Raw genomic sequence first — 25,881 nt, forward strand, 5'->3', positions numbered from 1 at the left:
AGCAAGAGAGAAGAGCCATCAGCTCAGTTGTGATCACGTGACACTCGTCATACAAAGTGTATACGTACTACTCGTATTGGAACATTAAATTAAAAATTTTAGCTCGTCTTGCAAAACACTTGCAGACCAAGTTACTCGCATTTACATTCGGAAGACATTTAGAAATACTTCTATTTTTACTACAACTCTCGGGAGTGGTGGCTCTGAGGCTAGGGACCTGCAGTGGCAATCGGAAGGTTGCCAGTTCGAATCCTGTAAATGCCAATAGGGACTCTGCTCTGTTGGGCCCTTGAGCAAGGCCCTTAACCTGCAATTGCTGAGCACTTTGAGTAGTGAGAAAAGTGCTATATAAATGCAAAGTATTATTATTATTATTATTTTGTTGTTTTCCTGTTATTTTATCCCTTTTTCTGTGTAGTTTGCCCCCATTATCTTATCCTAGTAATGACAATTAAAAACCAGCGAAGTCGAAACCTGGGCAAACAGCAGTGAATGATGAAGGGCTGCAACTAGTGCTTCATTCATGGTTGGTTTCTGGGTTAAATTTAAAAAATGGATGAAGGAAAGAATGGTAATTCATAAGCTAGAGAGCTCCAAACTATATTGTGATACCACATAACATCCACTAGATGGTGTAAATTGCACAAGTAATGGCTTTAGACTTGCTGTACCCTTCAAATAAAGATATTGCCCATACATTGTTCTCCTCTCTTGCTTAATGAATCTTAGCCTGAAAAGACTTATTAATTTTTTACATTTAACATGTCTCACTTAAAGGTTTTCCTGTATCTATCCTGGTGTCTACATAAACACAGGGAACTCCATTTTCTTTATTACATCATGCCTGAAGAAGGGGCCTGAGTTGCCTCGAAGGCTTGCATATTGTAATCTTTCTAGTTAGCCAATACAAGGTGTCATTTTGCTTGACTTCTCACTACATTCATAATGGGTAACACGGTACGACACCCTAGTACTATAAACCCTGTACCTTGCAAACGACTGGCACAGATATTCAAGTGACTCTGAAAAGAATGAACAGTTACACAATGAGGGCGGCACGGTGGCGCAGTGGTAGCATTGCTGCCTCGCAGTTAGGAGACCTGGGTTCGCTTCCCGGGTCCTCCCTGCTTGGAGTTTGCATGTTCTCCCCGTGTCTGCGTGGCTTTCCTCCGGGCACTCCGGTTTCCTTCCACAGTCCAAAAACATGCAGGTTAGGTGCATTGGTGATCCTAAATTGTCCCTAGTGAGTGCTTGGTGTGTGGGTGTTCCTGCCTTGCGCCCTGTGTTGGCTGGGATTGACTCCAGCAGACCCCCATGACCCTGTGTTAGGATTCAGTGTGTTGGGAAAATGGTATGGTATAGTTACACAATGTATGGTTCACTTAAATTATGTAAAAATTGGAAACAATAAATGATTATCCATTTGACTATTAGCTACAATAATTTTGAACTTTAAGAATATTACTGCAACACATACCAGGGTGGGAGATCAAAGTACCACAAAGAAGTGGCAGTTCAGCTCTTGTTTGAACAAATGTTTCTGTTGTTTCAGTAGAACAGGCAGCTGTTTAACCTTGGGCTATGTCAACACAGCTTCGACTTTGTTTAAAATGTAGACATTAGTCTCTGGCTTTGCCTTTCATCCACACTAACCCCGTGTTTTTTTACTTTTGAAAACACTTTCCAGAACTGAATTTTTGTGAAAATGCTAGCTCAGTTTTGCAGTGTGATTGGTTTATGCGTATTATGTGGGCCTTCTCTAATTGGATCCTGCTCAATACAACGTCTTGTTTCCTGACATATCATGTGATATTATGTGATATCATCTACTGTTAAATTCTGGTCCGTACTTGTAAAGTTTTTATTTTTATACTGTATTGAGGACTTGTTCTGTGTATTGTATTGTATTGACCCCCTACTTTTTGACACCCACTGCACGCCCAACCTACCTGGAAACTTTGAACTGCCTCTCCCAAGGTTTCTTCCATTTTTTCCCTACAAGGATTTTTTTTGGGAGTTTTTCCTTGTCTTCTTAGAGAGTCAAGGCTGGGGGGCTGGCAAAAGGCAGGGCCTGTTAAAGCCCATTGCGGCACTTCTTGTGTGATTTTGAGCTATACAAAAATAAATTGTATTGTATTGTACTTCTGCGGTGGGTTGGTACCCTGCCCAGGATTGGTTCCTGCCTTGTGCCCTGTGTTGGCTGGGATTGGCTTCAGTAGACCCCTGTGACCCTGTGTTCGGATTCAGCGGGTTGGAACATGGATGGCTGGATGGATGGATGTATTGTACTTACTGGACGAAAACCATATTCCGATAGATAGATAGATAGATAGATAGATAGATAGATAGATAGATAGATAGATAGATAGATAGATAGATAGATACTTTATTAATCCCAAGGGGAAATTCATATTACAGTCGTGGCCAAAAGTTCAGAGGATGATGCAGGTATTGGTTTTCACAAAGTTTGCTGCTTTGGTGTTTTTAGATGTTTCTGTGGTATACTGAAGTATAATTACAAGCATTTCATAAGTTTCAAAGGCTTTTATTGACAATTATATTAAATTTATGCATAGAGTCAATATTTGCAGTGTTGGCCCTTCTTTCTTTTTCAAGACCTCACCAATTCACCCTGGCAGGCTGTCAATCAACTTCTGGGCCAAATCCTGACTGATGGCAGCCCCTTCTTGCAGAGTCAATGTTTGGAGTATGTCAGAATTTGTGGGGTTTTGTTTTCCCACCTGCCTCTTGAGGATTGACCACAATTTGTCCTGGCCTTTGACCCAAAATTTCGATGTTTTGTTCTCCGAGCCACTTAGTTACCACTTTTGCCTTATGGCCCGGTGTTCCATCATGCATTGTTAGACACCAAATTGTTCTTGGATGGTTGGGAGAAGTTGCTTTCTGAGGATTTTTTGGTACCATTCTTTATTCTTTACTCATCCCTCATCTGTTAAAGTAATTGTATGAAAACTCTGTGGCTAAATAGATGGTGTTAAAGAGTGCAGTCTTGACAAGGTCATGAGCCAAGGCAACACCGCCATACATGTTGATACCTCTATACTTAAAGGAAGCAAGGCCTTTTGATGATGGGAACATTTTAGAGTCCTTGTGTGACCATTGGCCATGCTTTGAGAATGTGAGACCCCAAATTACTGAAATGCTAACTTGAAAGTTTGAGTGTTTCTTCATCTTACAGTGGCTTTATTTAGATTTCACAGCATTCTTTACAGGGTGAGAAAGGAAGACCAATACCATAAGTGTACTTTCAAGTAAAACATGAACGTATTTGTTCTATTGTCTGTCTTCTATTGATTGTCTGTCATGCATTTTGTGAAAGCCATGCCAGACTGAATCCTTCACCTTTCTGGGGCAGAATGGATCACAACTTACATATCGGACTGTTTGTGTGGAATTTGCACCTTTTTCACATGTCGGGTTAGGTTTTTCCTTCAATGCTCAGATTTCCTTCCACATCCTAAGGATACTAAAAAGAAGAGAGAAGTTCTCCTGTTCACAGGTAGCAGACTGAGTGATCTTTAAAAGGTGCCTAATAGGCAAGACCAGCTAAATCAATAGTCAGAATGGGTATTCTATTAGGGCGGCATGGTGGCGCAGTAGGTAGCGCTGCTGCCTCGCAGTTAGGAGACCCGGGTTCGCTTCCCGGGTCCTCCCTGCGTGGAGTTTGCATGTTCTCCCTGTGTCTGTGTGGGTTTCCTCCGGGCGCTCCGGTTTCCTCCCACAGTCCAAAGACATGCAGGTTAGGTGGATTGGCGATTCTAAATTGGCCCTAGTGTGTGCTTGGTGTGTGGGTGTGTTTGTGTGTGTCCTGCGGTGGGTTGGCACCCTGCCTGGGATTGGTTCCTGCCTTGTGCCCTGTGTTGGCTGGGATTGGCTCCAGCAGACCCCCGTGACCCTGTGTTCGGATTCAGCGGGTTGGAAAATGGATGGATGGATGGATGGTATTCTATTAGCCTTCTTAATAGAGTTGGGTTATTATATTATTATTATATTTTAAATTATTTTTATTAAATATTATATATGTATATATTTTATTTTTGTCACAAAGGAGCTTTTCCCGATGAAGAGACATTACGTCTAAAATTATGTCGGCGAATCTTCTTCCAATCCCCTTCTCCTTTAAGTCAGTGATCTTTATTTGAAAACTATCTATGATGTGCAGTCTTTAATGTCAGCTTCATGCCTTGATTTTTCATTGGCTGTATTTTATTATCCATACAGTGCCAATCAAAAGTCTTGGCCCCATTGGAAGCTTATAAATGTGAAAAAGTGGTCTAAGTTACTCTATATATACTGTATATAATGCAAAGTTGACAGACTCACTCACTCACTCTTCAACAAAAACTCCATTTCCCATTTAGTTAAAAAGCTGAAGTTTGTCAGGACGGTACATCTAGGATAGCAGGTATCTGCTAAGAAAGGAAAATTCGATAAATTAATATTAATGGGTAAACCCTACACCAGGGGTCCCCATCTCCAGTCCTGGAGAGTCGCGGTGGCTGCAGGTTTTCATTCTAACCCTTTTCTTAATTAGTGAGCGGTTTTTGCTTCTTTTGATTTAATTTTAATTGACTTGTTTTTTAAGATTTGTTCACCTGAATTTCTTCACTGTTCCTCTGAATTTCGTTCCTTAAACAAAAATGAAACTTGAAGTGAGTGAGACAACAGAAGACCAACTGAGTCAGGGCCTCAAACTCCAACCAATTCACTCCAACCAGTTGCTCAATTAGGCTCTGATTCTTGTCGTTAATTAAACCTGCTCTTTAATTACTTGGTTTGTTGCTGCTCTCATTATGCAATAGCAGACATTTCTAAAATTGTGGATTTTCTCATTTCTAAGAGCACCGTTAAAATGTTTTAGGGACCTGAGCAGATCAACATTCCTGAGACCTTCACCTTTCTTTATTTTCAGATATTGTGTGATGGACACAGTTTGCTGGTCATGTTAAACCTCATTTTGTATCTCATTAAGGGGTCTGAGTCTTCAAGAGCAAGTCAGTTAAAATTCATTCAAAAGAAATTAATTAGCAGAAAAAGCAGTTCACTAGTTAAGAAAAAGGTTAGAATGAAAACCTGCAGCCACTGGGGTCCTCCAGGACTGGAGTTGGGGACCCCTGCCCTTCACAATTGAAAAACAAAATACTCAAAATACTTTGATTGACACTTGGTGACATTATAGAAATAAAACTTGTTTGTTTGTCAATATTAATTAATATTGTGCTAACTTGCATGCACTGAAAGCATGCTTTATGCTAAAATAGATGGAGTAGATGCAATTGACAGGCCACACACATAGCATCACTAACCAATAAGGTGGATGGATAACTGAAGATGTGAGGGTGGTGTCATGGACAGGAATAAAAGAAACATGCTAATGTTGTGAAATGGAAGGAGATAATTCAGCAAAGCTCAATGAAGATGCCAAGGTCAATGGTTAACAAGCACTGTTTTAGAACATTAGAACACTCTAGACGAGAACAGGTGATTCAGCCCAACAAAGCTCTCCAATCCTATCCCCCTAATTCAAAAGTTGACTTGATGTTATTTTGGAAGAAAGTCCCCCAAGTCTTACTGTCTACCACACTACTTGGTAGCTTATTCCAAGTGTCTGCTGTTCTCTGTGTAAAGAAAATGTTTGTATGAAATTTACCCTTAACAAGTTTCCAACTGTGTTCCTGTGTTCTTCATAAACTCATTTTAAAGTCAAAGTCTCGATCCACTGGACTAATTCCCTTCATAATTTTAAACATGTCAATCATGTCTCCTCTTAATCTTCTTTTGCTTAAACTGTAAAGGCTCAGCTCTTTTAATTTTTCTTTATACTTCATCCCCTGTAGCCCTGAATCAGCCAAGTCGCTCTTCTCTGGACCTTTTCTAGTGCTGTTGTGCCCTTTTTGTAGCCTGGAGACCAAAACTGCACCCAGGACTCCAGATGAGGCCTCACCAGTGTATTATAAAGATTGAATAGAACCTCATGTGACTTGTACTCCACACATCAAGACGCTATATAACCTGACATTCTGTTAGCCTTCTAAATGGCTTCTGAACACTGTTAGGCAGTTGATAGAGACAAGTCAAGAGATGAGACTATAATCACTTATTATGAACACAACAAAGAATGGTGATGACAAAAGTACAAAAAGGACACCATGAACAAACCCGCCTGTCGATATTTACAGTCCCGGAAAGTCTTTACGGTAGGTGATGAAGGTGGATCTTGAGGCGCAATCACTGGTTTAATCACTGAATGATGTGGCGGAATACTCCCCATTAGTAAACTGATTCCCAGAACAAGGATAGAGAACACAATCCTGCTACCAGAGTCCAGAAGTTAAATGGTCTCCTGAGGCACATCTCTTCACAAACAGCATCGGTGGACTGAATTGGGGAGAAAAAAGAGCCCACCTCTGTCCCTAAAATCTGGTGTCTGCACACAATCCTACTCCACTATGAATGTCCAGTTAATAAAGTAGTTTAGCTGCGGGATCGCTGAGGATGAAGTTGACAGAAAAATGAACAAATCAAAAGTCCCTCCACATCCTTCTCTTTTGGTTTTATGTATACAATGACAACAAACACCAGACTACAAATCCCATAAGCCCCTCCACGTCTGTGCATTCCTGTTTAAAGACGCAAACCCCATATTTACAAACAGGTTTCTGTGCGACCAATGTTGTTACTAACTTTCAACAAACAGAACATACCTATAAACAAATGAAACCCCCCCTGTGACGTGCTGCTACTTATTTATTTTACTTTACTGCACACCTACAATATTGTCAGAACTGGCAGCAATGGAGAAATAGAGAGTATTAGGGCTGGTTTATACTTCATGCACAGAACGCGTACGCGCCCGCATCATGGTTGCCACACGTTCCCAGCGTTCATTTGACGCATCCTCTGAGCGGGTCCTCAGAAATTAATGTGAAGCGTGCATGAGTTACAGTACCAGCAAAAAGTTGGGGGGCACAGTGTGATAAAAGTTGGAATGTGACGTCAGAGTCTCTGTTTACTATCTACGTGTGACAGAAAGCTGCTATGCGGATCCTACGAGATTGGCGTGCGCGCTTCGATGTTTGATGAATGGTTCAATGTCCGTCCATCCATCCATTTTCCAACCCGCTGAATCCGAACACAGGGTCACGGGGGTCTGCTGGAACCAATCCCAGCCAACACAGGGCAAAAGGCAGGAACCAATCCCGGGCAGGGTGCCAACCCACCACAGAGATTCTATCTATCTATCTATCTATCTATCTATCTATCTATCTATCTATCTATCTATCTATCTATCTATCTATCTATCTATCTATCTATCTATCTATCTATCTATCTATCTATCTATCTATCTATCTATCTATCTATCTATCTAGTGAAGCAAAATGCCGACATACAAATGCATTTGTAGTGCTTTTATATTCAAGCGTCGCATATTCCCGATTGTAATGACGCGATACATTTTAAAAGTCTCACATACCATCTTCTGTGCTGTCTTTTTTTTCTGGCACTTTCTCCTGACCTGACAGCAGCGGCAAACAGCAATAGATCACCACACAGAACACATTGAATGTATGATATTCCAACTCTCTGCACATTTAGAATCTTTAGATTTATACTTGATATCACTTTCATGATGAAATGCATTAAAGTATGAATATTACCTTTTACAGATAAATCGATAATTTCATTTAAATAATAAATACTGTTAACAATTACACACATGGAGGTCACACGGTGGCAGAGCAGTCGCAGGGAGTCACGTCGCTGGCATTCCCTGCCTGGAGTTTGCATGTTTTTCCTGCTGGGTTTCCACAGTGTGCTCCGGTTTCCATCTAAAGACATGCAGATTTGTTGACACTAAAATGATGCTGGTGTATGTGAGTGCTTGTATTCACCTTGTGATGAGCTGATGCCCGTCCAGGGGTTGTTTCAGCCTCGTGCCCAATGCTTGCTGGAATGGACAAATCCTTGGATTGATGGATTTAATCATTAAACATCCTTTTCAGAGATATTGTGGTAAAATGTCATCGGAATTTAATGGGTGTTCCAGGCAATTCCTAACACAGTGAAGCCGAACCTGTTCTCACCGTGATAATATCTCGCACTGCCACTTGGTGGATTTCTTCAGATTTCTGTAAAGTACGCACGCAAGTATAAACAGTAAAACTCTTGCGTAGCATGCGTCGTGTCGCTTGAAGTTTAAACCCGGCCTTAAGCTCAGTTTCAAAGTAAATAAAAGTAGATTCATTTTAATTATAAATTATTAATTTGCATACTTCCAAACTATCTACTCTTTCATTGTTTTTATCAAATACACTCCTTCTAAAACTTATCCCAGCAGCCATAAGTACCATGTAAAGTAATGTAATGCCATGTAACATAGCAGTCAACTGTAGGTGGCACACCAAGTCTTCTTCCAGGAAAAACACAAAGTCAGGAGAAATGGATAGTCGTCCTAATTTAAACATTTCAAAATCCAGACAGACAATACAATACAATACAATGCAATTTGTTTTTGTATAGCCCAAAATCACACGAGAAGTGCCGCAATGGGCTTTAACAGGCCCTGCCTTTTGACTGCCCCCCAGCCTTAACTGTTTTAGGAAGACAAGGAAAAACTCCCAAAAAAAAAACCCTAGTAGGGAAAAAATGGAAGAAACATTGGGATAGGCAGTTCAAAGAGAGACCCCCCCTTAAGTAGGTTGGGCGTGCAGTGAGTGTCAAAAAGAAGGGGGTCAATATAATACAATACACAGAACAGAACACAAGTAATCCTCAATACAATATACAGCATCACACAAAAGTGAGTACACCCCTCACATTTTTGTAAATATTTTATTATATCTTTTCATGGGACAACATTAAAGATATGACACTTTGACACAATGTAAAGTAGTCCGTGTACAGCTTGTATAACAGTGTAAATTTGCTGTTCCCTCAAAATAACTTGACACACAGCCATTAATGTCTAAACCGCTGGCAACAAAAATGTGAGGGATGGACTCACTTTCGTGAGATACTGTAATAGTACAATATAAATATTACAAGTACAGAGCAGAATTAAACAGTAGATGATATCATGTAATACGATTTGGATTTGTTTAGAGTCCTGGAGACCTCGACCATCAAGCTGTCTCCCTCCATTGGCTGTTCCACAGCTGAGACAGCGCTGGGCCAGCCAATCCGATGACAAACCGTGAATTGAACTCACAGCCATTCAACTACTGGGTTACACTGCTGCCTCAACTACTTACTTCTGTTGTGAAATGTTATCATTTTCAGATAACATAACCCTAAGAGTGTATTTGTGTGTGTGTGTTTGTTTGAGTGAGTGGACCCTGCAATGGACTTGCCCCCTGTTCAGGGCTATCTCCAGCATTTCACTGTGTCCTGCCAAAATATTTCACGGTCCCGTGTCCCTGATTTGGGTTAAGTGGGTTTGATATGTTGTGTTATATTCTATTATGTCACGTTAGTTTTAAACTTTTCTTTCTTTGTTTTGCAGTGTGGAGGATGCTGGGCTTTCAGTGTCATTGAAGGAATAGAAACTGCATATGCTGTTAAAGGCAATCCCTTGGTCGAGCTCAGTGTGCAGCAAGTCATTGATTGCTCCTACAGGAATCAAGGCTGTAATGGCGGCTCCACTATCAGCGCCTTGTACTGGCTCAACCAGGTGAGTAGCCATTGTGTGCCTGTCCAGCTCATACGAATATTGTATATATGCTACACACTTAAACAGCAAAAATAGGAGGATCAAATGTATTTGAAATTAATGCTACAGTGTATTTGGTCAGATGCATAAGTGGTCCTATTGCATGTAGATAATAACTTTTTATGGTAAGAAGTACTTTTTGATTTCCTTTTGGAGGGGAGGGTAGACTTTTTAAAGTTTAACTTTAAATGCTCCCACATTTTTTAATATGCCTGAACGCTAATCATGGGGGTGGGGGGGGGGGGGGGGGGGTTGGGGTGTGTGCTCTTTCTGGAAGATTCCCCCATGCCTTCTCCTTTCCATCAATGACTACAAAATATGGTACCATAAACCACTTGGTGTCCATTACTGAGTGTATGAGAAAGTGTGCTCAAATGTAAATTATGGAGAATTTAATAATTTGTTTTTCTTTTATTTTGGTCATATTTACAGTCGATAAGGGCATGTGTCTGCTTTCCATATTCTTAACTAACCAAAACACAAACACACGCGCAACATGTTGTCCCTCTACAACACAATAAGATGATCAAGTAATCTATAGTTAGTTATCTTTTATATATAGGGTGATTCAAAAAGATTCATCCAATTTCAAAATGATTTATTTCACTTATAAATCATTATGGAACAATGCAGTAAATTTAGGTGAGCATAAAGATTATTATGTAATTTTACAAGTGCTCAGTATGACCGACTTCCAGCTGTATGGACAACATCAACACAATAGTCAAATTCATCCCATACTCGATTGAGCATGTCGGGTGTCACTGTACTCACAAATCTTTCAATGCGATTTTGGAGATCATCCAGTGTTGTTGGGAGTGGTGGCACATAAACAGAGTCCTTAATGTCTCCCCCCACCCAAACAAAGTTACACGGCGTGAGATCTGGTGATCTCGGAGACCAGAAGTGGAGTGCCAAATCGTGGGCTTATTTACGGCCAATCCAGCGATGAGGGAGCTCGTTGTTGAGAGATGCTTGAAGTTTTTGGTGCCAATGAGGCGGCGCTTCATCCTCTGGTGACAGTCAGAAATTCTATGACCCCCCCCTCTTTCAATTGGTATGCGATTGGTTCCTAGGCACCTCATGGTTATAAAAATGTGGCACTTTGAAATCGGATGAATCTTTTTGAATCACCCTGTCTTTCACAATACCAGCGTAAAATTTTAGGTTTAGGTAACAGTGAAGCACTAATGGGAACACTAATAACTTTGGGGCATTTTGCGCAGTGCCTGAACCATTTGAATTTGAAGACTGCCATGTTTTCATTGATACATTCTGTAACACCCAAGCAAATCAGAGCTTTGCATATAATAAGGATTTTAAAATCACCCCTAAACTTAACTGGAAGCCATTGTAAAGACTTAAGAACAGGGGTTATGTGGTTGCATTTATTACGCGCTGTCTACCCTCTCATAGGGCTTATCCCGGCTGTTTCTTTGCCACTCATTTATTTAAATGGCATTGTGTTAAAACACTTGACAGTCTCACACACACAAAAAACTCTTTTCTTTACTTTAAAGGCATAAAAGATAATATAAGATGTGAATTTTCCCTTGGGATTAATAAAGTATCTATCTATCTATCTATCTATCTATCTATCTATCTATCTATCTATCTATCTATCTATCTATCTATCTATCTATCTATCTATCTATCTATCTATCTATCTATCTACCTACCTACCTACCTACCTACCTACCTACCTACCTACCTACCTACCTACCTACCTACCTACCTACCTACGATAAACAATACATAGAATGATACAGTAGGAAAAAGGGAGAGCAAGTTTATCTGTCCAAGTCAGTAATCAGTCTGAATTTTTTGTCTTTTCAGACACATGTGAAATTAGTTAAAGAATCTGAATATCCATTTAAGGCAGTTACTGGAACTTGTCATTTTCCACCATCTTCATTTGGAGTTTCAATCAAAGATTACGTGGCATACGACTTCAGGTAACTGTTGGTTTCAGGTTTGTCTTCTTTTCAATTTTTTCCCCCTCTTTAGACTCTCTTCTCAAGGATGTTCTCTTTTCTGTGACTGGATGTTATGGGTTGGGCATGTTCCATGTCATGTCAGTCATGCAGTGGTCTAGGCTTCAAATGACATTCCAGACACTCTCTGGAGGATATTTGCACTGTCTCCCCATGTCCATGTGGGTTTTTTCTCCACGTACTTTGGTTTTCCTCCCACATGTGCATATTCATGCTACTGGTGATCCTAAATTAGCTGTGTATGGACATATACAAGGATGGGCCCAATGATGGACTGGTGTCCTGTCCCAGGATTGTTTCTGCCTTTGTGCCCAATACTTCTGAAGTAGGCTTCAGTGCTCCTTGACCATGAAGTTAATTAAACTGCTTTGAGAACGTTACGTTAGCTAGTTTATAGTACCTTCTAGCATATCCAATAGTACGCTACTTCCTTGACGCTTTTTAAGTTTTAATGTGCACCTCAGGGTGTTCCTTAGACTAGGAGTTCACAAGTTCAGTTTTGGGGAATACCTGTGGCTGCAGGTTTTCATTTCAACCACTTTCACAAATCAATGGGTCAGCTTTAATTTTTTTTTTTTATTATTTTATTGAATTTATTAAAATCAAATAACACTCCATACACATAATTCGAGTTTTACAAAAAGAAAAGAAAAAGGTTTCAAACAAATCAACCCCTACCCCTGAGAAAGAGAGCTAAGCCAGCAATGTAAGACTTTATGCTAGTAAAGACAAATGAATAGATAAAATGATAAATGAATAAAGATAAATGGAGTACAAGAGGGAAGAGAACCTGCTTCCTCAATTTAAATGCTTATTTTAAAATGTTATTGATTAGATCCTGCCAGGTTTTGAAAAAGTTTTGCACAGATCCTCTTAAGTGTGAATTTTATTTTTTCCAGCTTCAAATAGTATATAACATCAGTTACCCCCTGACTTAGAATAGGAAAGTTAGGATTCTTTCAGTTGAGCAAAATAAGTCTACGTGCCAGTAGTGTAGTAAAGGCAATCACAGTTTGTTTGTGCTTCTCCACTTTAAGCCCCTCTGTGAGCCCACCAAACACAGCTGTTAGTGGATTAGCAGGGATTGTGACTCCAAGGCTGTCTGATAGGCATTTAAAGATTTTGGTCTAAAATGATGTTAATTTGTTGCAGGCCCAAAACATGTGACCCAGTGAGGCTAGAGCTCGATTGCAGCGTTCGCAGTTTGGCTTTTGCCCTGGAAACATTTTGGACAATGTTAAGCGAGACAGATGCGCTCAATATATAATTTTAAGTTGAATAATTCTAGGCTTCGAGTGAATTTTGCGCATTGCTACTTTCCACTCCTTTTCTGAAATATTGAGTAAGAGATTCTTTTCCCATTGTTCTCTTTTTAATCTTTGAAACAGAGGGACTGTAAAATAGTGTTATGTACAGTGGAACCTCGGGTCATGACCGTAATTCGTTCCAAAACTCTGGTCGCAACCCGATTTGGTCATGACCCGAAGCAATTTCCCCCCATAGGATTGTATGTAAATACAATTAATCCGTTCCGGGACTGTATGAGCTGAATGTAAATATATATTTTTTTAAAGATTTTTAAGCACAAAAATAGTTAATTATACCATAGAATGCACAGTGTAATAGTAAACTAAATGTAAAAATATTGAATAACACTGAGAAAACCTTGAACAACAGAGAAAACTAACATTGCAAGAGTTCACGCTTAATAGCCTTATGAACCAATCGCTGTAAACACTTTTTTTATGGGTTTTAAACACAGGGAAAAAAAAGGAACAGTTGAACAAATCTGAACTTTATTTAAAACCAACCATAAACAACCAAGAAAGTAACATTGCAGGAGTTCACGCTAATAGCCTTACGAACCGATCGCTGTAAACACTTTTTTTTAATGAGTTTTAAGCACAGGGAAAAACATGAACATTTGAAAAATCCATAATTTATACAAAAACTAACCATAAACAACCAAGAAAACTAACCTTGCATGAGTTGAGTTCTGGCATGAAGGAAGTGAGGAGGAACTGGTTGGAGAGGATATTACAGTTTTGGGGTAAAGTCCCTCTGCGCAAAGCACGTCTGACTGAGAACAATGTACTGTACAGGTACAGGGAGAGAATGAACACGTGCGTAAGTCACCGGCGCGTACGAACCGGAAGGGAAACTGGCTTGTTCGTCACCCGAGTGTGTGGTCGTGAACAGATGCAAAAGTTGGGCAAACTTTTTGGTCGTAACCCGATTTGTACGTGTTCAGAGACGTTCGTGACCCGAGGTTCCACTATATTGCAGAAATGCTGTCTGAGTCCTTGAAACTGAGCTATATTTTTCCCAGTATAGAGGTGGGTGGGAGGTGAGGAAAACTGGGCAGGTTCTGTTTCACAAAGTTTCTGATTTGAAGGTAGTGAAAGAAATGTGTTGCTGGAAAGTTAAATTTGGAGTGTAACTGTTCGTAGGATGCAAAAAACGTTGTCTATGTACAGATCTCTAAGTGATTTAATCACGGATGTTTTTCATACATTAAAAACTGCGTACGTTTGAGAGGGAGGGAAAACGTGGTTCTTGTGCAGAGGTGCCACAGATAAAAGCTTCTTTATCTTAAAATACTAACTACATTGGTTCATATTCTGAGTGAGTGAAGCACAATTGGGTTGTTAGTATATTGGCGATGGCTTGTATTTATTGAGGTACAAAGCAAGGAATATAAAGAAATACTACAGGATTTTATTTCTATTGTGAACCAAGCCTGTGTATGTTCTTCTATTTGTGTCCATGTCCAGGTTTTTTTAGCTTTATGTTTGCTGCCCAGTAATACTAGGGTGCTGTACCGTGTTAGCCATTATGAATGTAGAGAAAAGCCAAGCAAAATGACACCTTTTATTGGCTAACTAGAAAGATTACAATATGCAAGCTTTCGAGGCAACTCAGGCCCCTTCTTCAGGCAAGATGTGATGTAAAGAAGGGGCCTGAGTTGCCTCGAAAGCTTGCATATTGTAATCTTTCTAGTTAGCCAATAAAAGGTGTCATTTTGCTTGGCTTTTCTCTGCCCAGTAATTAAATTGAAAGTTAGGTAGAGCCATGCCGCCTTCCGCCTTAGGTCTTTGTAGGGTCACTCTTTGGATACGTAGATGTTTTGAATTCCAAATAAATGAGGTTATGGTTGAATCTAATTTTTAAAAAATGATCTATTTATGTATATTGGAATGTTTTGAAATAATAAGAGAAGCTTAGGAAGGATTTAATTCTACTTGATCTGGTTGTTTAATTAGCTGGCTGTTTTCATCTTCTCTTATTTTGCAATTACAAAAATGTGCCGGTTTGATTATTACTTGTAAAAAATACAGAAATATGTATTTATTTGCAATAGCTTTAGTTTCTTTTACATTATTTTTTTAACACACATTTTCTATGGAATTCTGTGACATAGTGCAAACAAAGGTGCAAATGACACCAAAGAGGAGTATCTGTTTTAGTGTAACATTCACAGGAAAAAGGTGAATTAAAAAGAAAATGGTAAAAGATTGGTCCAGTGCTTCAAGCTATGCCAAAAATATAACTGTCTGAATTTCTTCCAATTGTAAATACCATAATAGAGAACTTCTCTGAGCGTAGAACTAAAAAAAAAATAAAAAGCTAGGTCTTTCAACAATTAGACATACTGTAGGAGTGGCTCATTGATTTGGAACATTAGAACAATCTAGGCAAGAACAGGCCATTCAGCCCAACAAAGCTCGCTCACTCTTCACACAAGTCCTCTCCACTTCATTCCTCCAAACTAACATCAAGTGTAGTTTTGAAAGTCCTTAAAGTCTCTACTGTCTACCTCACTACTTAGAGAAGAATTCTGTCATGAAATAAGTGACTATGTGAAGGAAAACCTCCAAATTTTTGTGCGAAATTTACCCTTAAGTTTCTAGCTGTGTCCCTGTGTTCTTAATGAACCCATTTTAAAGTCACAGTCTCAGACTAATTCCCTTCAAAATTTTTAACACTTCACTCAGGTCTCCTCATAATCTCATTTTGCTTAAACTGAAAAAGATCCGCTCTTTTAATCTTTCCTCATAACTCTTCACCTGTAGCCCTGGAATCAGCCTAGTCGCTCTTCTCTGGATCTTTTCTAGTACTGCTATGTCCTCTTTTTGTAGCCTGGAGACCACAACGGTGCACAGGACTCCAGATGAGGCCTCACCTCATCAGGCCGCTATATAACCTGACATTCTGTTAGCCTTCTTAATGGCTTCTGAACACTGTCTGGAAGTTAATAGTGACAAGTCCACTGTGACTAGATTATTTGCCAATCAGCCACCTTGGTATCATCTGCAAACTTAACCAGTGTGTTACTTATATTCCTATCCAAACCATATATATATATATATATATATATATATATATATATATATATATATATATATATAGATATATATATATATATATATATAATATATATCTCTGCGGTGGGTTGGCACCCTGCCCAGGATTGGTTCCCTGCCTTGTGCCCTTGAGCTGGGATTGGCTCCAGCAGACCCCCGTGACCCTGTGTTCAGATTCAGCGGGTTGGAAAATGGATGGATGGATATATATATAATATATATATATATATAAAGCCAGAAGTCTGCATGACCATCATCAAGTCCTTCCATGAGAACCCTAAATACAAAGAGGACTATTTCATTTATGTTAGGTACAATGCCCAGAGGGGACTGGGTGGTCTCGTGGCCTGGAACCCCTGCAGATTTTATTTTTTTCTCCAGCCGTCCGGAGTTTTTTTTTGTTTTTTCTGTCCTCCTTGGCCATCAGACCTTACTCTTTTTCTATGTTAACTAATGTTGTCTTATTTTAATTTCTTATTTTGCTCTTTATTTTTATTTTCTTCATTATGTAAAGCACTTTGAGCTACTTTTTTGTATGAAGATGTGCTATATAAATAAATGTTGTTGTTGTTGTTGTTGATATATCTGTATATTAAAAATAACAGTGACCCTCGTACTGACTCCTGAGGGATGCCATTGTTAATTTAAAACACAACTTCCCTCGTCTGAACACATACTGACTGTCCAGTTACTTCACATGATACCTTACAAACTGGATTGAGTGAGTTTGAGAATTTTATGTTATAAAACAATATATAAAAGTTACCATTATTGTTACTGTACTATTTAATATTGTTAATATTAATATCTATAGAAAACTATTTTTATTTACACAAGACGTTTTTAAAAATCTATAACACTGCATATTATGTTTTTTTTTTTCAGTGACAGAGAAGATGTAATGATGGGGAAGCTAATAGAATTTGGCCCGCTGGTAGTCACAGTGGATGCATTAAGTTGGCAGGACTATCTGGGAGGAATAATTCAGCATCACTGCTCAAGTCAAGAGGCAAATCATGCTGTACTTATCACAGGATTCGACAGAACAGGTGAGAAATTGACAACCTCATATGTATACTATAAACTGAAAAGAATGCAGTATACCTGGGAAATTAGGATGACAAGTGGAACAACAGTCGGTTGTACATCCCAGACGGGTCACCGAGGGGTTTCTTACCTAGCCATGATGTCCAAAATATGGAAGGAAGATTGGAGATGTTAAATAAGAGAATGTTACTCCCAGCCGACTAGCTCTGTGATCCTGTTTCTGAGTCTACAATGTCATTTCTGTTCTGATCACATACTGTATGTGTTAAGTTCAGACATAACCCTGAAGTCCTTCAAGGCAAGACTGGGGTGAAGCTAATTTAAAGGGTAGGATCAGTTATAGGACGTACTCTGGATCCCCTGGAGGCAGTAGCAAAGGAGAGAATTAAAACAACACTGAGTGCCATTATGAACAACGCTATACATCCTCACTCTGACACACTAACACTGAGGCCTTTCAGCCAACAAATCATTCAGCAAATTGTGTTAAGAAACGCGACTGGGGCTCCATCATACCAATAGCAATACACCTTTATAGTGCGTTACTGTGACAGGAAATGCCAAGTCACAAATTTTTCTTTCTTTCTTTTTAGTTTCACTTCATGTTCAGACCATAGTGTGTGAGAGTGTTTGCGTGTGTGTGTGCGTGTGTGTGTGTGTGTTGACAAATGAGAGGAGACCTTTCAATCCATTAAGCCCGTTTGTTTAGCTGATTGCTAAGCTGTCCTACTTTCTCATCCAGATTCTTCTTGAAGGTTTCTGCTTCGACTACATGTCTCGGTAGTTTGTTCCAGAGTCCCAGTTTTAAATGCTGTTTACCCTTAATTTCTACTGATGTCCTCAAGTGCATGATTCACCCTTTAGCCAAAAGAATGTTGTTGGATCTACAGTACTTTATCAATGCCTTTTAAATAACTGAATTAGTTCTCCTCATAGTCTCCTCTTTCTCAAGACTTAAAACAGGTTTAATTTGCTGAGTCTGTCAGAGCAGTACAAGTTCCATGATGCACCTGGTTGCTCTTTTCTGCTCAGTTTTAAGTGCTGCTATGTCTTTCTTGTACTGTGGCATTATATAGTTTGAGCATAACCTCCTTTGTCTTAAATTCAACAGTTGTAAAGACATAATCTAGAATTTTTTTTTGCCTTTTTCAATTGCTTCTGTACATTGCTTAGTTGACGAAAATGTAGTATCAACATAATCCTGCTATATCCTTTTCAGAGGTTGCTTCCTGTACCTCAGTGTCTCCCATCTTGTATTAATACTAGAGGGCTCCTCCGCCTGCTCACTTAGCTCGCCAATCCCCGGGTTTGGTCCTGTGGAAATACAACGTAAAGTGTTTTTTTTTTGTCATGGGAATTGTTACATATGCATTATGTTCACTTTTGATAATGCGACATATAACTGGCCATGAGTGAATATCGTTTCAATAAAAATAAGACTTTTCTGATAAAACAATCCACTTATGAAAGTGAGAATATCCAGAGCCGATGTACAGTAGCTGGTGGCATTGTTCTCAAGAAGCTGCGGATTTCTGGCAATTGTGAATTCCACGTCATTGTAAGAAATAAATCTGTCGGACCGATAGTTCTCGTTACAATGCTCTTGGACCCCCGTGATATGATAATGGTAATATTACTGCTGTACCTATTTTGAATTTGTCTGAACTATTGATATTTGAATTTTGAACGTGATCAATGAGACCTTGCATATGTTCCATTCTGTGTTTAGCTTTATTTGATTTAATAAAGAAGAGACGATCAGCTGTGACTTTTACATACGCATTAATAATGTAATGTTGCGATAGACATTGAGATGATAGAAGTGGGTTAAATACATGGGAACGTATTGCTAAATTTGACCCAAAATATTGTGTGGGTGTTATTTGTTTTGCTGAATGCGTTTGTTTCATATTGTATGCCCACCCTGTTTCACCATCTGGGAAAAGCAAAGGTGAAGGGTTGGCATGTGGCGATGTATTTGACATAAATGACGAAGCATGCTTTGCCTTTGGATATACACAAACTATCTACTCTGCCTTTGATATCTCTGTCTTTCGAAAGTATTATCACTGACAATTCATCACATGTGGGTTTATTATAAATGCGACTGTGATCTTTCGGATTTATATAGACATCCAAGAAAATGTCTATGTCCGTTTTTTGCTGATAAATCTTGTGTAAAGTGCGATATGTTTGGACGTATCTTCCAAAGCTGCAGTAGTTTTCCCTGATGGCAACATGAAGTAGACGATCTACAAGTCTCTGTCTTAAACTTTAAAGCCTTACAATATCTACATACTTCCGACATATTACTTATGTCCATATATTCAGTCTCTTTTTGATGCACCGTTATTTTACCTAGTAATAATTTCCGTTTGTTTGCGCGAATTTGATCTGTACTGCCTTGTTGTTGACACTTTCAAATTTTCGTACTGTCATATTTTTGAACTTGCTCTGCGTGTGTATCGTGCCAAGGTTTCTTGTGAGCCTTTTCGAATTCCACTGCTGTCATAATTTGTAACCTGCTCTGCATGTGTATGGCGCCAACATTTTTGAACATCTTTATGAAGTTCTACTGTGTCTTTTACTCTTTGTCTTTTATTTCTGACCCCGTTTGGACATGCAAGGTTTTCAATTCCACTTGTTCCGGGCTGATTATTACTTTCCTTGCCTAGGTCATTGTCTCACGGGAACATGTTTCCAATGGATGTCAGTATGACATGACCTGACCATGTCACGGGAAGTGAAAGTGCCTCTGCCTCTCTGAAGTGTCTCTCTGTCTCTCTTCAGAACATCACGTCTCGTCACAAGAGAGAATTGATGTGCCCTTTGCCCATGTGTAGTATTTTGCACTTTTCTATATCATGTGAGAGTCAGAACTGGAATATGGTTCAATGCAAGAAGGTGGCCTGATTTGATGAATCCCGTTTTCTTTTAGATCATGCAGATGACCAGGGGCTTGTGTGTCACTTACCTGGGGAAGAAGTGGCAGCAGAATGCGCTATGGAAAGAAGGCATTCTAGGGGAGATAGTGTGATGCTCTCAGCAATGTTCTGCTGAGAAACTTCGGGTCCTGGCATTCATGTGGATGTTACTTTGACATGTACCACCTACTTTACCTAAAGGTTGTTGCAGACCACGTGCACTCTTTCATGGCAATGGTATTCCCTGATGGCAGTGGCCTTTCATCAGCAGGATAATGGGTCCTGCCACACTTCAAAAATTGTTTAGGAATGGTTTGAGGAGCATGACAAAGAGTTCACACTCCAAGTTCACCAGATCTCAATCCTATTGAGCATCTGTGGGATGTTCTGGAAAGACCATCCATGAAGGCCCCCCCTCTCAATGACTGAAAGGATCTGTTGCTCATGTCGTGGTGCCAGATACCTCAGGACACCTTTTGAAGTGTTGTGGAGTCCTTACCTCAACAGGTCAGAGCTGTTTTGCTAGCTTTGAGGGGGTCATACACAATATTAGGCAGGTGGTTTTAATTTTGTGGCTGATTAGCGTATGTGATGCTACACTTTAAAGACTTAAGTATTGATTGATTTTAGGAGGCCCAGGCCCCTCCTGGACCCCATGATCATCAGAGGTGACTGTGTGCAGAGGGTGCAGACCTATAAATACCTGGGAGTGTAGCTGGATGATAAACTGGACTGGACTGCTAATACTGATGCTCTGTGCAAGAGAGGACAGAGCCGATTATATTTCCTTAGAAGACTGGTGTCCTTCAACATCTGCAATAACATGCTGCAGATGTTCTATCAGACGGTTGTGGCGAGTGCCCTCTTTTACGCAGTGGTGTGCTAGGGAGGCAGCATAAAGAAGAAGGATGCCTCACGCCTGGACAAACTGGTGAGGAAGGCAGGCTCTATTGTAGGCACGGAGATAGACAGTTTGACATCCGTGGCAGAGCGACGGGCACTCAGCAGGCTCCTATTAATCATGGAGAATCCACTGCATCCACTAAACAGTGTTATCTCCAGACAGAGGAGCAGCTTAAGCGACAGACTGCTGTCACTGTCCTGCTGCACTGACAGACTGAGGAGATCGTTCCTCTCCCACACTATGCGACTCTTCAACTCCACCCGGGGGGTAAACGTTAACATTATAAAAAGTTATTGTCTGTTTTTACCTACATTTTTATTACTCTTTAATATTGTTTTTTTTGTATCAGTATGCTGCTGCAGCAGTATGTGAATTTCCCCTTGGGATTAATAAAGTATCTATCTATCTATCTATCTATCTATCTATCTATCTATCTATCTATCTATCTATCTATCTATCTATCTATCTATCTATCTATCTATCTATCTATCTATCTATCTATCTATCTATCTATCTATCTATCTATCTATCTATCTATCTATCTAATGTTTTTCTTCTATGGTAAAATTTTTCATTGTAACTTTTTGATAACTGCATAGGTGGCTAGCACTGCTACCTCACAGATCGGGCTCAAACCTTGGTTATTCCCAGTTGAAGTAGAATTTGCCATTTTCTCCCCAATTGTGTCTTGTGTAAGCACTCCACCCCACATAGCACCACTTACAAAGACATACATGTCAGGTTAGCTGCTGACAGTAGCAGTGGACTACCATTCCTTTCAAAGTTTCAGCATTGTGCGTGCTGCTGCTAGGCTAGTCAATGGATGATGGGTGGGTTATTTATGGACTGTACAATATTTCCCTTGATAATTTCTTTTCTTTATTTCCTTAGGTTCTGTGCCATATTGGATAGTACGAAACTCATGGGGTGCATCTTGGGGAAATGAAGGTTATGCCTATGTCAAAATTGGAGAAAATGTCTGCGGTAAGCCTAAACATCACACAGAAAGTTGGACATCATCATATGTATTATTAAAAATTTGATGTCAGGGATTTTTAAAAAAAAAAGCATATGAACCTGTTGGAAATAAGGGTATTGGAGTTAGCGGTTCCATCATATTCCACTGTCTTCATTTTTAGTTTAGAAGTAGCCATTGTAAAAGGCAGAGACAGCAGCCGCAGCCTGAATGAAGAGATCCTGGACAGACATTGGGTTGTAAGATTGCCTGGTGGGATTACTAGATCCAGAAAAAGGGTTTATATGCCCTGATGTGATATTAGGAGTCATGGAGATAACCACTTCTTGTGCACAAGTATACACAGGGAGGAAGGTTCAAGGTTTTTTATTTAGTTGATTTTACACAGGGAAAACATGAAATTTGCTTTTTCAGTTGCATCCAATAACAGACAGAAAAAAACAACAATAAATAGATGCAGAAAAGGTTAAAACTTAGACAGAAATTGTAAAATATTTACATTATTTGAAAATAAATTGTTATTAACTTACTAGCCATGGTAACAGAGTAATTTAACAATATTTGGTACATCTGTGGGTCTGAACCTCTCTTCACTGGCACTCCCTTACTCGAGTGTGTTAAGTTCGACTTTTCACCTTTTTCACCTCTTGCTGGGTTTTATACTTACCATCTTTGAAAGCGACTCTCTCAGAGTGTGCTTTTATTCCTCTTTGTGCGTCTTACATTTGCACTTCCTCTCTCTTCACGTCACCAAAGCCAAACGGACCAATCACAGCAAAGCCAACCTGACCAATCGGAATGCTCTGAGGGACTGGGGACATAGACCTTTAGTGTTTTATTATATAGTAGATAACTACTTACCTGATGCATATAAAAAGCATAGCACTTCTAGAAAATTTTCTTAGCTTTATTATTACGTATTAAAAAGATACAGTATATGGCTCTGGGAAGAAAGGAATTTCTAGAACAGTTTGTGAGGTTTTTTAAAATGACTATCGTTAATGATTTACTGATGTCAAGTCCTACGTGTAATGGGTGTCTGTCATCAGCTGAGATGATTTCCAGTTTTTCAGCATTGCCCTGCGATACACACTTAATTCTTCTACGTCAGCCCTAGTAGCGTTAGCTGCATGTTTGATGCTAGAGCATTTTTTAAATTTTAGTTTGTCAGGTCATTAAACCGGGCAATGAAGCTGAAAGTGATGGCAGATTGGATCACACTGAAATAAAAGGACAACAGGGGGTTCCTTGTCCACTTTAAGTAGTCCGAATTTACGGATCAGAGAGAAGCACTGATTGCATTTAGAGTAAGGATTTTATGTTGTGATTCTAGATAATATTATTGAGTTCCTAAGTATTTATTTTCTGTTACTATTTCTACCTCCTCTTCCAGAACAATGAATGGTGAGCATGCAGCTGTCTTTCTATTAAAGTCAAGTAATAATAATAATAATTATTTTTTACATTTATATAGCGCTTTTCTCACTACTCAAAGCGCTTTGCAAACTTCATACAGGGAGGATGTGAGATGTGAACCCATGTTTTACTTACCGTGAGGCAGCAGTGCCGTCACTGTGCCACCTGTGAAGTATCATTTCTTTGGTCGTTTTCACATTCAGAATAAGATGGTTCATATTGCATGAATTTACTAAACTGTTCACTTGGTTGAAGTTAATCATTAATATGACTGCCCTAATGCGAGTGACTGTGGGTGTGCTTGTGTTGCGCCTGCCCCATGCTGACTGCTGTCTTGTCCCCAATGCTACCAATACACTCTGTAACAGCCCTCTATAACAATGTAATAGAATAAATTAGATCAGAATGTAATATTTCAATTTGTTTTGTTCCTTGTTTTTGTAGGTATTGCAGATACCGTCTCTGCAGCAATAGTGTGATACGACTTCCATCGGCTTCATTTCTTTAAAGCACTGTAAAGGAATACTAAATTCTACAAGAAAAGAGCGTTCTGCATTCACAACACCTCCAAATGAGCTGATGGCACTTAAAATCGCTGCATCGCGGACTGGAATCGCGGTGACTAAATTCTTGACCGCTGCTATATTTTTGGTGACACTGTCAGGTCAATATTTTATACTAGATGTTGGTGTTGAAGTAAGTGCCTAAATATTGATTTTCTGTCATTTGGAAGAGAGAAACGCACCCAGCATTGTGCACAGCATAGTATTTGTAATTTTTAAGTGTTCTTGATTTACAGTACCTTTTTATAAGTAAATTAAAATAGACAAAAATAAACTGATTTTTTTTTTAAAGAAATTATTTAAATGTGGTATAGATTAATCCATTTATTTTGTGAAACCATCTTTCCATTTTGAAGACCAGGAATTTCAAGGCCGAGTGATGTGTTGAACGTTTCCTCGGGTAGCACATTTTGCAGTGCACTGCCACTACCTAATTTTATTTGCAATAAAGAAGCACATATTAGATTAATTGATGACCCCCAATGAGCCCCTTTTAGGTGATTGTGGGATAAAAAGACCAATCCTCATGATGTGCGCATTTTGCTGATGACATTGTGTTGTGTAGCACCAGAAAAGAGGAAGTGGAGAGGAAGTTGGAAGAATGGAGAAGGACTTTGGAAGATAGAGGATTGAAGATAAATAGGAAGAAGACAAAAATATGAGGTTTAATGGTGTCCAGGAGTCGGAAGTTAACCTGCAGGGAGAGCTACTGAAAAGAATGGGTAAATTTAAATATCTAGAATCAGTGGTAGCCCAAGATGGAAGATTAGATGCAGAGATAATCCACAGAGTGCAGTGTGGATGGAACAGTTGGAAGAAGGTATTGTCATGGAGAAGTCTTCAGAAAAAAACAAGTAAAGTCTTCAGATAGGCAGAGAGAATTTAGACTTAATTGCAGAGCATAGGAAACTATTTCAGAGCACACAAAGCCATCTCAGTTCATGAAAGGAGCCCAGTAGGTTGGGCGTGGCTCATTTTTATTTCAGTTTTAATCACCCAACACCTTCGTTTCATACATTTTTTCATCATTCATTTTACGTTATCTCACAATAGTAACCTCATGCTGTACTTGTTTTCATAACAATTACCTTGCCTTGTAAACTTCTTTCCCCTAATAATCATCAGTCCTTTCATAACAATCATTATGGCGCGAAGGTCATACTTGCTGCCTGGTCCCGAGTTGACCACCACCTAATTATCTTTTACATTCCTCACATTCATACAATCCTAATCTTGAGCTAACTGAAAGTGGTGGCCTTTTAATTAATCAATCCTTATTATTATGTTGGAAACAGAATGACCCACATATGAGAAACTGAGCAGCTCAGTTAATAGTTGCGTGTTGCACCAGCATCCTTTAAGGCTAAAATCATAGGCAGCTGTGCTGGTAAGTGCAGCACGCAGCTTCACTGAAAAGGGCTAAACAGCTGGAGCTGGAAGCAGGCAGGCGGCCCTGAGCAGACAAGGAAAAATACAAGCCTTTACTAATTAACCCTTAAATTCTTATATTGCTCAAAGCCAGTTGATATAATGTTTGGCTTCAACTTGATTAATTAAGATAATCCTTACTATATAAATTTAAATGCAATTTATAAATGTTTATATGTTTAAAATATTTTATGTTCTAGCTTGCAAGCTTGCTTAGTTTTCTTTAAGATTAAGGGCTGTGAAAGAATCTAAACACACAAAAAAGTTTTGGGGCAGCCACCCATATATTGTCCCTGGCTGCAAAAGGGTATAGAAATACGATGAGATGTGTTGTCATTGAGTTCCAAACTGAGTTGACTGGTAATGAAAAAGATGGCGGCTTTATAAGCCGAAACTGGAAGTGATGTCATCTAGGATCAGAACCGGAAGTGACATTGTTCTGGGAACCGGAAGTGACATCAGTCTGGTCACCAGGACCAGAAATAACATCAGGTAGGTTTTTCCATATTTGGCCTGCAGAGATAACAGACGTAGG

General features: G+C 39.4%; 1 protein-coding gene across 1 annotated transcript in view; it reads left to right on the top strand.

The window, feature by feature from the left end:
* Positions 1 to 24,216, top strand: part of ctso (cathepsin O) — a 51,198-nt gene extending 26,982 nt beyond the window's left edge. The window contains exons 4-8 of the mRNA XM_028802668.2: positions 9,524 to 9,691; positions 11,567 to 11,685; positions 16,974 to 17,137; positions 21,855 to 21,947; positions 23,800 to 24,216. Of these exons, the coding sequence (XP_028658501.1) occupies positions 9,524 to 9,691; positions 11,567 to 11,685; positions 16,974 to 17,137; positions 21,855 to 21,947; positions 23,800 to 23,834 (579 nt within the window). The 3' untranslated portion in view covers positions 23,835 to 24,216. The remainder of the gene's footprint in view (positions 1 to 9,523; positions 9,692 to 11,566; positions 11,686 to 16,973; positions 17,138 to 21,854; positions 21,948 to 23,799) is intronic.
* Positions 24,217 to 25,881: the final 1,665 nt, after the last annotated feature.

This window comes from Erpetoichthys calabaricus, chromosome 5, assembly GCF_900747795.2.
Source record: "Erpetoichthys calabaricus chromosome 5, fErpCal1.3, whole genome shotgun sequence".
Taxonomy (NCBI): Eukaryota; Metazoa; Chordata; class Cladistia; order Polypteriformes; family Polypteridae; genus Erpetoichthys; species Erpetoichthys calabaricus.